This window comes from Pteropus vampyrus, unplaced genomic scaffold, assembly GCF_000151845.1.
Source record: "Pteropus vampyrus isolate Shadow unplaced genomic scaffold, Pvam_2.0 Scaffold43, whole genome shotgun sequence".
In the NCBI taxonomy this organism is placed as follows: domain Eukaryota; kingdom Metazoa; phylum Chordata; class Mammalia; order Chiroptera; family Pteropodidae; genus Pteropus; species Pteropus vampyrus.
This window is the reverse complement of record NW_011888824.1, coordinates 10,270,885-10,286,412: the sequence shown is the minus strand read 5'-3', so window position 1 is coordinate 10,286,412 and position 15,528 is coordinate 10,270,885. Positions and strand designations below refer to the sequence as shown.

The 15,528-nt window shown below is 37.5% G+C and overlaps 1 protein-coding gene across 6 annotated transcripts in view; it reads right to left on the bottom strand.

Moving 5' to 3' along the window:
• The window catches only part of MCM9 (minichromosome maintenance 9 homologous recombination repair factor), a 67,387-nt gene extending 51,865 nt beyond the window's left edge, over nucleotides 1-15,522 (bottom strand). For 5 of the 6 annotated variants that reach the window (XR_002779973.1, XR_002779974.1, XM_011358781.2 and 2 more), the window contains exons 1-6: nucleotides 15,438-15,522; nucleotides 12,769-13,087; nucleotides 10,539-10,855; nucleotides 9,332-9,413; nucleotides 5,077-5,277; nucleotides 1,038-1,163 (exon numbers count right to left, since the gene is read on the bottom strand). Coding sequence is in view for 4 of the 6 variants with exons in the window: in XM_011358781.2 (XP_011357083.1) it covers nucleotides 1,038-1,163; nucleotides 5,077-5,277; nucleotides 9,332-9,413; nucleotides 10,539-10,855; nucleotides 12,769-13,072 (1,030 nt within the window). In the remaining 2 variants the exon portion in view is untranslated. Of the gene's footprint in view, nucleotides 1-1,037; nucleotides 1,164-5,076; nucleotides 5,278-9,331; nucleotides 9,414-10,538; nucleotides 10,856-12,768; nucleotides 13,088-15,179; nucleotides 15,411-15,437 lie in introns of those variants that run through there. The other variant, XM_011358778.2, reaches the window with a different exon arrangement.
• Nucleotides 15,523-15,528: the final 6 nt, after the last annotated feature.

Sequence of the window (15,528 nt, the reverse complement as noted above, 5' to 3'; positions counted from 1 at the left end):
TTTATTTAATCCATTTTTAAATACCAAACTATTGTGATTAAATCTTTCCATACAAGCCATACAAGTATTGTACTGTATTTTTATTTAAGCACTTTTTAAAAAGTATTTGGGGCTTTATAAGTGCTTTATAAATGTCACATCACTTATGATTCCAACAGTTAAGTGAAAACCTTTTCATTTTATGAAAATTTTAGTTTAATGAAATACCTATCTTAGACTTCTCTTATTTTTCAAATGTAACAAAGAACATAAGAATATCCTGTTATATGTATTATCTCACTGATCAAATTTCTTCAGTAATAGTTGAGTATTTTCAAAATGTATTACTAGGAAACACCTATTTAAGCTCGATATTTAGCAGAGTGCCTAGCAAACAGGTGGTAATCAACACACAATACACATAAACCTTATTATACTTCCATACTGTACTATATGGTTTTAGAGTACCTACTAACAGCCTGATTGACAATGTCTTGTTTTAGTTTAGTCTATGCCAGATTCAGGTCAGTTAAGTGTGTTAGCCACAGAAGAGCTTTCTGCCATTTGGACATAATTACATACTTAGAGTAATCTTTGCTAGAATGTGTGACCAACAGCAGCACCACACGGCAGATGGTACATTTGCTACCCACCAGCACAAGGGCAATCAGCAGGCAGATGACTGAGAGCAGCAGTCTGAGAGAAACACACTATCCGTCACAGATGGAGAGACGTGACTTGGGAGACATTGAAAGGAATATTTCTAATCTTTTCCTCTTGTAGAGAGACTGGAGATCCGATGAAAAACAGTAATGAAAATGTAAAGATTTTATTTTGTGGCACCCTTACACACTGGAGCAGAACTATATACTCATTGGAAAACTTAGAATTTCTTTTAGTCCTTAGAATTCTAGAAAGTAGCTCCTGATATACAGATGTTAAGTAGTAGACAGTCAGGAAAATAAAGGTCAACAAGCAATTTTTATTAAACAGAGAAAAATTCTAGCTCCTCTCCTATATATGTTAATACTTCTCAAAATTTTAAAATAGACACTAACCTCTGACTCGTGTTCCTGTAGCATCAGTCCTTTGAATCCCACCAGCCAGCACCATGGCCACAGCAAGCTTTACTAGATACATCCCAAAAACTTGAGGGCATAAGCTGGCCAATATTTCATTCCTTCCTAGGAAAGACAGAAAGATCAGGAGTTACTAAGAATTTTCAAGAAATCCTAAATGAAATTTTCCTCCTAATCCTATCTTCCTATAAACACACTGTACCAAAATGATCAAGAGGACCATTTCCAAATGACTAAAAGGAGTGAATAACTTAGTTCTGGTCCTAAAAGTCCTTTTCTTATTAATGCCACGACATGAAAAGTCTCCTTTTTATTCCTGGATGCTATGTGCTTAAGTATCTATAAATTTATCATACTTCAAAAGAGACAGAGAAGAATCTTTTCTGCTGCATCAGGCCAACGTTATCCTTTAAAAATTATACTGGCTGTACTTTCTGTGCAGTAATTTCAATAAATTATTCCACTGCCTTATCTCAGAAACAATGAGTTGGATTGTAGGAGCCAGTAACTTTTAAATCAGGACAACAGATACTTGGAGCTCGTGGACCTTCCCCAGAGGTGTAAGAGAAGAAAAAGCAATCCACCCTATGAGTCAAATCAGCATTTGCTCTGAGCAGTTTGGTAAATTATGTTTTATTTAGAATAAGTTATTAGAGTATTGGGGTATTAAGATCATTATAAACTTCAACTCTAGCAATCCAAGCTGGAAGTCTTGGATTCCTCTAATCATGTGCTTGAAATATGAGAATACCAGAGTTTTAAGTTCTGTTTTCAAAAATGTCAAAATGCCAGAACTGAGAATCTGCCTATGAATAAATCCATTAATAAAGTAGGTATTTCAGTCACTGGCCTAATCAACCCATAGAGGAAACTATGATATTCTAACACGTCTTTCCTGAGCCTGTTTTAACGTAAAAGGATCTACCTCTGTGATAGCACTCTGTGTTTACATCCATATTACCAGAAGCTAATGCCCACATGCTGTTAACTAATTTGCATGTCTCAGGCCTTTTATACTTATCTCGGAGTCTGTACTCATGTTTCAGTGATAGCTGTTTTGAGGAGGAAAATACTCATACAAGTATTCCTTTAGCTGATAATTCTAGTTCCAGAAGCTTTCCTGCCAAACTATCAAGGGAAAGGAAAGAGTCTTCCTCCATAATTTGTGACCCGTTACACAAAGGGTACTTATTGTAATGAATCAAAATCGATGCAGTGGCAACTAAGCTATGCTGATATGTGCTGGGATGGCAGAAATGGTGAAGAAGGAAGATATTTTAGTAAAAAGGGGACCAAAATTAATTGGTAAATCTTGTAAGGAAGTTCATTAACTGTTGGAGGGAATCTTCTCTTTCCTGAGGTAGAAAAGCCCAGAGAAAAAAAGATAAAGTCCTGGGATCTAAGATGATGAGAAGACCTGACAAAAGGCAGGTAAATTCTGACCAGTATCTTGAGATTACACATAGAAACAAAGAAAGAAGGAATAGCCCCATCAAGCAGGGTTAAGAGTAATCAAAGTGACTTGGGAGACATCCAGGTCAAAACTAAACCGAAGAACCAATTCTGTTAGTAGAGTTGGATTCAGTGACTAACGTGCCTCCAGGAAGCCTATATCAGTGGTAAAGTACACAGGCTCTGGTGTCAGATGCCTAGATTCAAATCCCAGTGTAGCTGTCTGACCTTGGGCAAGTTTCTTAACCACTCTACTTTCACTTCCTCATCTGTAAAATGGAAACAATAATGGTATTGCATAGAATTGTTGAGGATCAAAGGAGTAAGTGTATAGCACAAAGAAAAAACAATACCTGGCACAGAGTAGGAGCTGCTTAACTGTTAACTATTATGTTACCTGTACTAGTTGTGCTTACTTCTGATCTTAAGATTTCCTACATTGTAGCCAACACAAGAGATGTACTATGAAGGCAGGTCTGAAGAACTAGAGAAAAAGCAAAGGGGGATGGGCCATTCCTCTAATTTGTCGTCTAGAGGTGAAAGATTTGATTCCTCGGACTGCGGCAAGAGACTCCCATGACCATATCATGGAAGAAAATGTGTTGAGTAGATATACTCCGATCCTTCCCTCCCTCCCTAATTTCTGGTTCTTGACCATGTTAATAGTGTGGCTATGGCCTTCCGTTATCCCAATGAAAAGAGCTTTTTAGATCTATGAGAAATGAGTCACCCAGAGTGGTTTGATGGCCCAAAAGACCCCAACTCCTATATTTGAGTTTCTATTGAGCACCTAAGCAACAAGGTCATGGGATCCCTGCTGTCACTGTGATCTGAATAAAGCCTTTGGCTCCTCCTAAGTCAATATCCACAGTATCAGGTCTTAATGAAGCAGGTCAACCTCCAAGAGCTGAGCAGTGAAGTCATTTCTGGCTTTAAGCTAGCCAAATGAAGACACACTGTTGGATACAGCTCCTCACCTTCACCTACTCCACCTCACCCTGAACAAACACACATATACTTCAAAATTGTGAAATACAGTGTGCTGGTACTGGGTACTTAGAAACTAAGTAAGCAGACTCCGTTCATACTAAAAAAGAAAACATGCCTTGTTTCCTCCCTGTCTTCTTACTTAGATTTCTCAAAAGATTATTATATTTTTTCTTTTTATTGAGTAAATGAGTTGTACATCTACACCCTTCTAATTAAAACAAGATAGATTCTTTTTAATTGTCAGCGCAAAGCACTTCTGATGGTCTGATCAGAGCACTGTATGATGCTCTTCCTTCACTGTCACTAAGTAGAGTTGAGCTGTGGTACTGCAATAAGGAATGACTATGCTTCAAGGAAGAGCTACAGAGTTTTTAAGGACCGGATCCTAAGAAACAATTTTAAGTAAAAAAATTCATTTAAAAATATATATAATTCTTAAAAGGCTTGTTTAATAAAGCTATAATATAGAGACCTTTTCTTCATTCTGTATAAAGAATGATTGAGAACCACTACATACATGCTACACACGAGCAAGAAAAAAAAAAAATCATCCCACAAAATAAAAGTGAATTGCTTCTATTTAGGCAAATAAGAACCTTACTTTGTGAAATGGTATCTGTGTAGTTCGGCATGTGATTTAGGAATAAAGAAATCATTATGTGTTAGATTGGAGATGAAGTTTATTAGAAATAGCCTTCACAGTTTATTTTCTCAGAGGATACCTCCAAGGAAGAATGAGAACATATATTTGAAGATTTAGTGTTTCAGGCATTTGGAATTTTTAAATAAAAATACTCTACAAACCAAAAGGCTATGATGTTTTCATCTATGTAATGACATTTTAGTAATCAAAATTTTTGCTATGATGACAAAGCTTATTTTTTGCATCTTTCCATCTGTCATCATCTCATTCCTATTTATTCCCTATTTTAAAATCTTCAGATAAAAGTGTGAAGCTGTCCATATAATGTAAAGCACGTCTGAAAGAAACAGTGGCTTTAATAGGAAGAGGTTATCATAATAACAGCAGTCCCCAATCTTTCTGGCCCCAGGGGCTGGTGCTTCTATGAAAATCTAATGCCTGGTGAGCTGAGGTGGAGCTGAGACAGTGAGGCTAGCACTAGCACTAGCACTAGCACTGGGGAGCAGCTACAAATTACCTCCTGCTGTATGGCCTGGTTCCTAACAGGCCACCGACAGGTAACTGTCAGTGACCCGGGAATTGGGGACCCTTGATAATGAGTTTTGCCTACTTAAGGAGGAATTATATATTTAATTGGTAAAGAAGGTGGAAAACTCTGAAACCATTTTGGCAGTATAAGATGTTAAAATAATAGAAATGGAAAATCTCTTGGAATTCAGCCTCAATTTTCCAAGATCTCTAAATAGAAGACTGTATCAGAAAAGGGCTTCGAAGGGAGATTGTGGCTAGAAGTACTGACTGATGCTACTACTCTCTGAACTCAGTCCCTGAGCCATGCAGCATGTAAGGCTGCTCCCTAATCACAGACAACACATTGAACAATTGAGTAACATGCCATTAATAATTATCATCTTTATACCCTTAATCACAAACCTGCAAAGGGATCATTCTTATAATGGTCCCAAAAATCTTCAAATTCCTTTCGAACCTCTTCATCCATGATGATCCCTGCAGACTGCTCATTATTTACTTGGACATAATTGGCTTTCAGGACTATCTCCACTTCACAGCGCACATCTTGCTGAAAGGGCTTCCATCGTTGCATTACAATCCCATGAATAGTGAGGTCATCACCTGGGAAAAAGCATCAAGTCCAGCAGTAGCAACCTGCATGCTGGATGCAGAGTCACATAACAAAAGACCAGAACTAAGAAATAAACCACTCTCTGACCACGGTTTAAAGTGCTGTACGTTCATCCAGCACTCATTCAGTAAACAATCTGGGTGTAAAAAACCACCACAGGTTCCTGATTGTTTTAAACAGGTATTTGTATCTGTGCAACTAAAAGTTCAAGTGAGCACTTTTATTTTTCTTAATCTGTTACATCAGAACCACATCGAATTATTAGCCTTCACAGGGAATAGTTTACTGAATCATTTATTCATCATTATTACACTGGGTAAAGTATGCATTCTCTCCGAGTCTCTAGCCATAGAGTTCTCATTTAAAGAGGTGATAATTGCAGCCAGAGGATTAAATTATAATCAATTTGTCATCTGGAAGGAAACAATCTTTTGATTACTGATATTAGCTAGTTTCTTATATATTAATTTTTACTTACCACATTTGCTAACATTTTATTCACTGACTTTTTTCTTACTGAACAAAAAAATGAACGAATCAAGAAATGAACACCTGTTCTATGTCAAAGCTCCTCTCCATAAACTAGGAAAGCATAAGACACAATGCTACTTGTTTCTTCTTAGTTGGTTCTTTCTCACCTGAGGAAACTTTCCCATTCCTGATGGGCAAAACAGTATATTTTTATAGATTTTCCTATACGTCTTTGGGGCAGTTTATAGGCACATTCTCCAAACACTGATATCTGTAATTATTATTACATATAATTCATGCATCAGTACAAGTCTTTATGAATGCTTGGCATCCAATATTTTGGTGCTGTATAAAAGGGAATCAAAAAGGGACACGATCCTAGTCCCCAAAGATTTGAATCTGTTGGACATACCCCAAAGCCAGTCCTGGTGCTTATATTTTGCACAACAAATACTGCCTGTGAACTAACAGGCATATCTTTATTTCCAAGACTGTGCCAAATATATGGTGTTTGCTGATGCAAAACGCCTAACACTCTCTAAATTTCAATATATAATGTGTAATCCACAGAGCTTTTGATATTCTGAAGAAAAGTGTTCTATAAATGCTAAATCCATAGAACTGGTGGTAGCAATTCACAGAATAGAAAGCATATTTCTCGCCAAAGGCAAAAACATAGTAACAAATTAAATAGGCAGTTTACATATGTCTTCAAGAGCCTTCCTAAAAGATGGTTTTTAAATCCGATCAAGAATAATGGTCATTTATTGTCTGCCTCAAATTTTTAAGATGAAAATGAGTCTGGCAACTTTATATGAGCACTTAGAATAGTCCTCTACTATTGTCATTTTAATGGATCATACTTAGGTTGTTTCTAAATTAGTCAAATGAGGAACTTAACTTTTAGATATAGCACTCACTAGTAATAACTGGACTTTAATAAGCAGTGATAATGTGGAAAATGTAGAGTACTGAAGAACGGTCAATAGTACTGACTCGTCAGATTTGGATTTAAATCCCAGCATTACCACTTGCTGGCTATGTGACATTGGGCAAGTTACTGAACTTTGCTATGCCTATGTCTTGACCTACAAATAGGAATAATTATACTTACATCATAGGACTATAGTGAGAATTAAGTCAGATAATGCTTGTAAATACAATATCTAGAATGTAAGTGCTCAAAAAGCATTAGCTATTATTATTCTAAACCTACATTTGTAGAACCAATACCTTTAAAAAGCCTTTAATATATACGTTTTATTTACTCAAATATGTTTGAACAGCAGATTCACATGATCATCAGAACAATTATGAGATATATAAAACAGTCCAAGGCGATAGATGCTCATTTTAAAGTTTCCTATAGTAAGTTATTATAAACAATGTTATACTCAGGAAGCTAAAATCCTTACTTTTATACAATCCAATCTCTTTGTGCCTCTCTGCCTTCTGCAATATATTTACCACTGTAGCCTTCTCCAGTCAGACCCATCTCTGATCTACTGTACTGACAGTTATCAACACACAACCTCCAACTTCATTACTCTGCAATGTCAGATTGGGGTTCCTAACTGTAAATTCTTGAAGGGCAAGGATTATGCCATTTATATCTTTTGGTTCTTAAAGAGGTTTGTAGCTATAGATAAATGAAAAAATAGCTGTTGACAGACTGCTTCCTCCATTCTTTATTATTAGTGACATGTGAAAGAAAAATAGCTTAACATTTTTTTCAGTGCAGAAAGAATTCAGTTTAGAGGAAATGCATGAAAACACCTTATTCTCTATCAAAGGATAGAGAATAATCTGCTTTGCTGATCCAGATAGTATAGATTTTGGTTAAAATCTAGAGTTCCTATATGAACAAAGTGCTTTGACATAGCTTATGTATTTCGTAGGAAATCCATGAGCAAAGCTGTCATTTCCTTAGTATACTGTTTAGATAACTATAAACTGTTAATGAATTTGACATAAATTTCAAAAAGTATGGGTTGGTGATTCTTGGATGGATGGGGGAAGTCTTTTGATAAAAGAATTATTCTTGACTGTAGATAGTCTTTTGAGTATTTGCCTCATCATTTTTATGAAATATCAGCTCAGTAAATGTTTTATAAATGTGGCATTTGGAGAAGTCTAGGGTTAAGAAAAGGGAAATGATGGATTTTGTTGAAATGAAGCATTTTTGATCTGTCCAGTAGAGAACTGGGATGTGGAATAAGAGATCAGACATACCTGTTACTGCCCAGTAGACAAACCTGTGGTACTTTGTTTTTGGATAGAGATGAAGAGTGTTTTAGTGACAATGGGAAATATTTAACGCAGAGAATGTTGAGGTGAATTAAAAGGCAACTGCTGACATTCGGTTAAGGTTTAGCAATCATTTCCATTTTCTGACTCACCTTCAATTTAATTTAAATGTTAAAAAAAAAAGAAAAAATTGTAGGCAGTTTTTAAGTTTTTTGGAATAAGAGCAGGAAAGAGAAAAAGTAAGCTCTCATATCCTCCTCACAAACGAAGGTCTGGACAAGGCCTGAGAATGCATGTAGAGAACAGAAGATGCTGGCTTTAGAGGAACAAGTTTCCATTTTGGGGCTGGAAACAGTAGTCTTAGCGAATCTGATGAAATATTTGTAGCTCTGAGGACAACTTTGTTTGGGATTGAAAGTTTACAAATCCAAAAGATTTTCAAACCCTATAGCAAAGTCTTCTGTCAATATGGTAAGATAGTGAGGGAACACTATCCAGACCAACCGCCATCATGAGGCCTAAACATCTACCAAGATGCTGTACATCCTCTGCTTAAACTCACCATCATCGGAGGCCCATGTCAAGCACCTTGAGTTGTTAGACACTAAGTCAAAATTTACCTTCCTGTAGCTTCAGCCCATTGAAACCCAAGAGCATCTTCTATAATTCCAATTCCATTTCTATATGACAATCTTCCAACTAATGAAAGTTGGCTGTCACATTCTTCCTGAGGCTTATCCATGCTAGACACCCACAGTTCTTCTTCCAATATGGTTTCAAGTTTCCTCATAATTTAGGCAATTGGCCAGTGGAAACACTGAGGACCCTCAGAGGACAGAAGACCATAATTCAATATGACTCCTATAGTGGTGTCAGCAACACAAAGCAGAGAGAAACAATCATCTCCTTTCTTCTAGACACCAATAAGGCTGCAGTAGCATTTGATAGTTCACATCCTCTGATGCATCTTACATAATTGCCCACTAAACCCAACATTTTTAAAAGTTGCTCCTGTTGAGCTATGGTGCATTGAAGAGAGTTCAGAACTAGAAGTCAGTGGAACTTGGTTCATGCTCTAGTTCTGTCACTTAACTCTCCAAGTGACCTTGGGCAAGTCAGGTTCTTCATCTATAAAACAAGCAGCTGGACTAGACTGCTAAGCTCCAGCCCAGTTCTTTTCCTGCTATTATGTCCCACCACTATGCCAATCTCTGTTCCCAGGTGAAAAATTAAGCCTCCACACTCACTCTCGGGAAAAGAAAAAGTGGCTTTTCCTAATCAGTATGTTAGGACCTCCTACACAAGCTAACAAAAGTTAATGCTTACCAGATTTGCAACTGTCTACTAAGTCATCTTCTAGGATAACCTTCATAGATCGTGGAATACTTCCAACGGATAGCCTCTGAACCTAACAAGGAAAATAAAACATATACCGAGTATGCTTAAATACGTGCTAAGCATTAAAAAGCCTGGCAATTCTTGAAATTACTATTTCTATTTCTCTAGTATTATCATACAATCTAATTATGAAGGGGATTTATGGGATTTTCTTGCAAACTGTATCTACTATCAGTTTAAGAATTCACTAAAACTAGAGTGAAATAAAATGCCAATATGGAAAACATCTCCAAATATAATCTACCTTGTGAATGGTCAAAATAAACACATGCTCGACAACTTAAAATAAGTTACTTAGAATTGAGAGCCATTTCTCTCCTGATCTCTAGTCACAAGACCTGACATGAATCATTAAGATCCTTTGATTATTCCTTAGGAACAGAATGCTGGTGGACATGTGCCCAGTAAAAAAACAATGTATCTCCCAGACTCCCTTGCATCCAGGTACGGTCATACAACTACGTTCTGGTCAATGAGATATAAGTACATGTGATGTAGGAGACTTTGAAGGAGACTACTTAAATAGAGGCTTGGATTAGATGGCAGGTGCTTTTGCCTATCCTTCCTTGTTTCTGTTCTCTGACTAGGATACAAATGTAATAGAGTTGTAGCCACCATCTTAGACTATAGACAACCATAATAGAAGCCGTGAGTTAAAAATGGTACAGAAAGACAGGAGTCTGAGTCCTTGACATTGAATAAGCCTTTGTGTTTAAGCGGCAAGTAAAAAAAAAAAAAAAAATCAGGCTCACTTTCATGTATTAAAGAGTGGTTATGTATGCCTTAATTGTTTCCTATCTCTTAGTTAAGTACAGCTAGTTTGAACTTCCTAAATATCTTCTTAATTTTAATATAATTATTAAGCCACTCCACAACCCACTTGCCAGTATAGAAAAGATGTATACATATGTCATGGTCTATATAAAAGATGCTCTATATAAAAGATGTATACATATATCATGGTCTCTAAAAACTATCTTCAAATACATGTGCAATAGTTTCATACTTGATCTTCTACAATGTGATGATGCAAGTTTTTATTTGTAATCCATTGTATGTTCCCTAGTTCTAGAAATTTGCCCATAGCTGAAAAACGCTTCTTCAAATGTCATATTTTTCTCATTTGATCATTTACCTGCTCCTGAATTTTGATTTCCTGATAATCTCTACATCTGGTTGGAGATGAAGATAAGCTGGAGAGGCAAGTGAATTTTGAAGAATCACAGCTCTCCAAGCTGGGACATGACGACGGCCGGCAGAACGTATAGTACTGCTCAAAGTCGGCCTTCACCACAAATACATGCTTGCATTTGTTACATATGTAATCCCGTTCGAATTCCAGGATCTTCACTAAACTTGTTCGAATCACTGTCCCAGTGACAGATAAAAAGTGTCCCACATCCTTGGTTTTAGGAATGTGCTCCCTCACCAGTTCAGGACAAACGGGCAAACCTAACAGAGAAAAACAACAACAAAAAATATCAACCCTGGCATTTGACTCTATGGGATTATTCTCATATTTTCTGGGGGAGAAAGGGAAAAACAAAGTTTGTGTTTTACTTAAGAAACAAAATCAGATCAAATCAATTAAGAAAATAGAAAAGAATTATTTCAAATAACAATTATCAGTGGACTCTATTTAAAAGTACATATATACTGAACAAGCTTGATCCTGTCTGATCTCAGAAGCTAAGGAGGGTCGGGCCTGGTTAGTACTTGGATGGGAGACCACCTAGGAAGACCAGGTGCTGTAGGCGTCAAAAATAAAAAATAAAAAAATAAGGGATTGTAAGCTGACAAGGTCCTTGCAATCTGTGAGGTCAACCAAGGGTTGCCTTGTCTAAAAAATAAAAATAAAAAAAATAAAAGTACATATATAAATGATATGTCAATCAGGATTTTAAAAAGGACTGATTCAGTAAGATCTAAATACAGTATGTAATTATAACCACATTCGACAAGAATATAATGCCACGGGCCACACATAAAATCATCTGATGACTCTGAGTAAACCATAAAACTGAGTGATAGATGGTAGCATAATAACCAACGAGTACCACAGCGCCACAAAGCTACTGCTTTTTTCAGTTAGTCTCGGGATTTATTGATACAGAAGTCTGATAGTGTTTCCAATCCTTAAATTGGAGGTTTACCCACAGCAGCACTTGATCCTTTAAAAATCTTGTGTTTTTCACCACTAATAAACAGGCAATTTAACAGGTGTGAAATGCCAAAAAAAATGTTTTATGCTGATATGTCTCCTTTCTCATGTTTGGCTATAATGAATCACTGAGGTAAAGATATGCTGGCTGTGATAGTCTAAGGCTGCCTCCTAACAGGTTTATCAAGGTAGCATTTGTTATACTGGTTCATGTCCCATGATCCATTCTTGGTCCTCAAAATTTAGTAGCTCTGAAACCTGGTAAGTGTGCACATAGAAGATGGATATGTCAGATTTGCCAAGCTCATGAGAAATAAGCACCGTATGTGTGATTATATTTTAAGTTTCTACAGTCTGCACATTTTCTCTCTGCTGACAGATCTACTCTGAAAGCCAAGTAACAACAGTAATCAGAAGGTAGTCTGGGAAGTGTGGAATTAAAAAAACAAAAACCAACCAGCAAATTAGTTAAATGAACTGAATGCTTAAGGCACCAGGCTACATTAATCTGGTGTTACAAGTCCACAGATTGAATTTTCTCTGTTGCTGGCTGAGACTCTCTTTCCATATACTGTATACTGTACAATCAAGGTGGGAACTGCCAATGTTTGCCACTATGACTTCTTTTTCTATGGTTCCAAGGCTCACTTGCCCACTTTCTAATGAAAATATTCTTTATTTATATTAACTTAGACTGTATCACATTTTGCCAGTAAGGGAGCCACATTTTTGTTTAGAAAAACTTTTGTATATCTACACTCTAGTCTATGTTGACTTTACAATTTAACTCTCAGAAAACAAACATTTCTAAATTCCTGGAGAATGCTTCATTAAAACACCCCGGGGGCTGACAAGTGCTATATCAACTAAACCAGTGGTCCACAACCTTTTTGGCACCAGGGACCGGTACTCCTATGAAAATCTAATGCCTGATGGATCTGAGGAGGTGGAGCTGAGGCTGGGGAGTGGCTGCAAATATAGGTGAAACTTCGCTCCTTAGCCCACCATTCACCTCCTGCTGTGTGGCCCTGATTCCTAACAGGCCACAGACCGGTACTGGGGGGAGGGGACCCCTGAAATACACAAAGGATATATTTTTAAATATAAACAACAATGATCTCTTAGTGCTCTGAATTCAACGTGTCAGGGTTTCTTAAAATCTTCCTAGAGAATAATAAGGCAATAAAATCCTTAAATGATCCACCTGATATCCTGGCATGAAGATTCTGCTTCATGGAGACACCCTCAGGCTGAGAGAAGGAGTCGAGAATTGTCAAGGCTGATCTTCGCAGCGCACTATCAAAAATAGTTAGTACTTCATTGGGGAATAAATTGAAATATTCCCCAATTTCCATGTTGGTCTCAAAAAGGGTCATGGCATTAATCACAATTGGGTAATGAGCATCTTCATCTCTTTCCTTCAGGATTAGAAGAATGTCGTTCTTATGGTATTCCGAAACATATGACTCAAACACTTGACCAACCAGTGTAACTTGATCGCTATTCATCTTGAACCTAGGTAACTAAAGAAAAAGAAAAGACTGTATTATGCCTTTGCTATTCTAGACTTATACACAAGTTAAAAAAATTGTCTGGTTGTAAATCATCCTGAGTTTAGGTCACACTATAATCTCAAAATGCTACCTGAATTTAAATTTTAATTAGATCTGAATTATCTATTACTTAGTAAATATATTATTTTTTAAGTAGGTAAATAAAGGGCTATGTAGGTACTGATTATCAAAATCCAAAATGGTCCAATGACTTTCCTGTATCCTTTCCCAAAACTTCCTCATTAACCCTTTATTATGTAAAAGGTCCTTACTTGCTCTTTAACCACATTCTATACACGCATTTGCTCTCAAGTATAAAATCTTAAATGCCAGTCTCTTGGCTAAAATTACTCTGGTAAAATTCTTTGAAAGTGCCCTGGTTCTAGGTTTTATTCTGAGAAAGAACATCTCTCTCTCTCTCTCTCTCTAGTTACACACACATACATGCATGTGTATTCTGCTACATAAATGGGACACACACTACTATTTAGATTGATAGCTAGTTCTGACTTGAATAGTTAATAGATTGGCTTTAGAAATTTACATTTGGAGGTGAACTTATTTCCTATTTTCTCTTCCTAACCCAGAAAAACTATTGGCTTTAGCAAAAACAGCTGTCAAGAGTGTAAACAAATGAGATACTTAAAGTGAGGAAACAAAAATTGGTCTTTAAATAACTACAGATTGAAAATAAGGACGGCAAATTTTTTTACTTCGCCTATCTCATTCCCCAGCAAGATTTTCAAAATTTGAATCTACAGATTAAAAGGGCCTCAGATACCTACCATGTACAAGCCACTATGCTTTGAAATGAAAGCACAATAAAAGGTTCTCTGCCTCCAGAGAACCAAGGGACAGATGAAATATACCAGCACTCTAAGAATGGTAAAAATGCAAATGAATAGCCCAAAGGAGAAAAGGATTAAATTTAAATGGGGTGACAATCCCAGAGGTGGCCACGGACCGTTACAAATAAGCTGTCCAAACTGGATTAAGAAATTCTTATTTGGTGTGCAAACAGAGCACTGGAGGACAAGTATACTTTGACTTATGTCATCCAATCAACATTTATTGCACTAGGCTCTATAAAAAAATGATTAAAGAGTGTTACAAAGTTCAGTTTAGTATCATAAACGTGTTATACATGCTACTTATTAGCAATATTTTGCCTTCTCTGGGAATCTCCTATTCTGGAAGGTGTGAAAGGAGTAAGGAAGGTATGCCACAGTTAGGCCAAGAATCCTGACAACTACAGATACCACTGTGAGATTAGAAGATGAGGATATGTATAGCTAAGAGAATAAGTGAAAGCAAATTACGGCCACTCCATTGACAAATTTGTTTTGGTTAGGTACTATAAACTCAGCCAAGTGAAAAGCAGAAAAAGCACTTGGGAAGGAACTAATCACCGTATTTCCATGATGTGGTCTTTGCTTAAAAACAAACAAACAAACAAACAAACAAACAAACAAACGAAAAGTGGGCTCCCAAGAGTGGCTACAAGAGAACATCCAAGATTGACGCTGCGTGCATATTAAATTTGGAGCCACAGGTTTAGCAAAAGACAGTTTCACATAGGGTAGGAAGGGGGGAGCCGCAGAATTCATGGTTCAAATTAAGGTCAGATTAAATTTCGCTGTCTTTTTTAAAATAACATTTTTTAAAAACAGCATTCACTTTCAATATCTGCGCAAAACTGATCCACTGTTTCTAAGCAGTTTGCTCACCCTATGAACACGCCTACTCAGATAAAGGCTGGAGGCACTTAGCCTTTTAAAACTTTCGAGTTCCCTTTCCGTTTTCTTACTGACGATTTGAGATTAAAATACAATCATTTTGTATTACTTTATCCTCTGGACCAAAGTGAATCACCAACAAGTAACGCTAGGAGGGTGAAGTAGTGACCGCTAGCTGGGTCTAGGAGAATCACAGCCTACCGAGGCGCCGCACCTCACCTGCCGGGAGCCACGCCCCCTCCCGCCGGGTCTACAGATCCGCCCCGCTCCTTCCCCGCCCTCCCGCCCGCATTTTCTCCGCGCCTCCTCCCCGCCAGTCCAGCTACCCGCGGGTGCTCGGCAAATGTGGAGTCCAGTAGTGTTCCGAAGACCGCCTTTCACAGTAACGTCTCTGGATGCGGCCTCTCCCTTACAACACCTGGGCAGCTCTCGAACACTTCCCAGGTTCGGCTCCGAGGCAGCTCTGTCTCCAAACCGGTCCCAGAGTTGAATAGTTTTGAACTAACCAAATGTGGACGATACTTGGGACGAACTAGGGGTTAAAACATAAATAAGGGTGAAACAAAGCAGCGGCTGTAACTTACTGGCGGATACGCAGTGTCAGAATCATTCGGGATGCGCCTCTCCTGAAGCGGAGGGGCGCAGAGAGCTCGGGCCTGGCGGCGGCGTCGCACC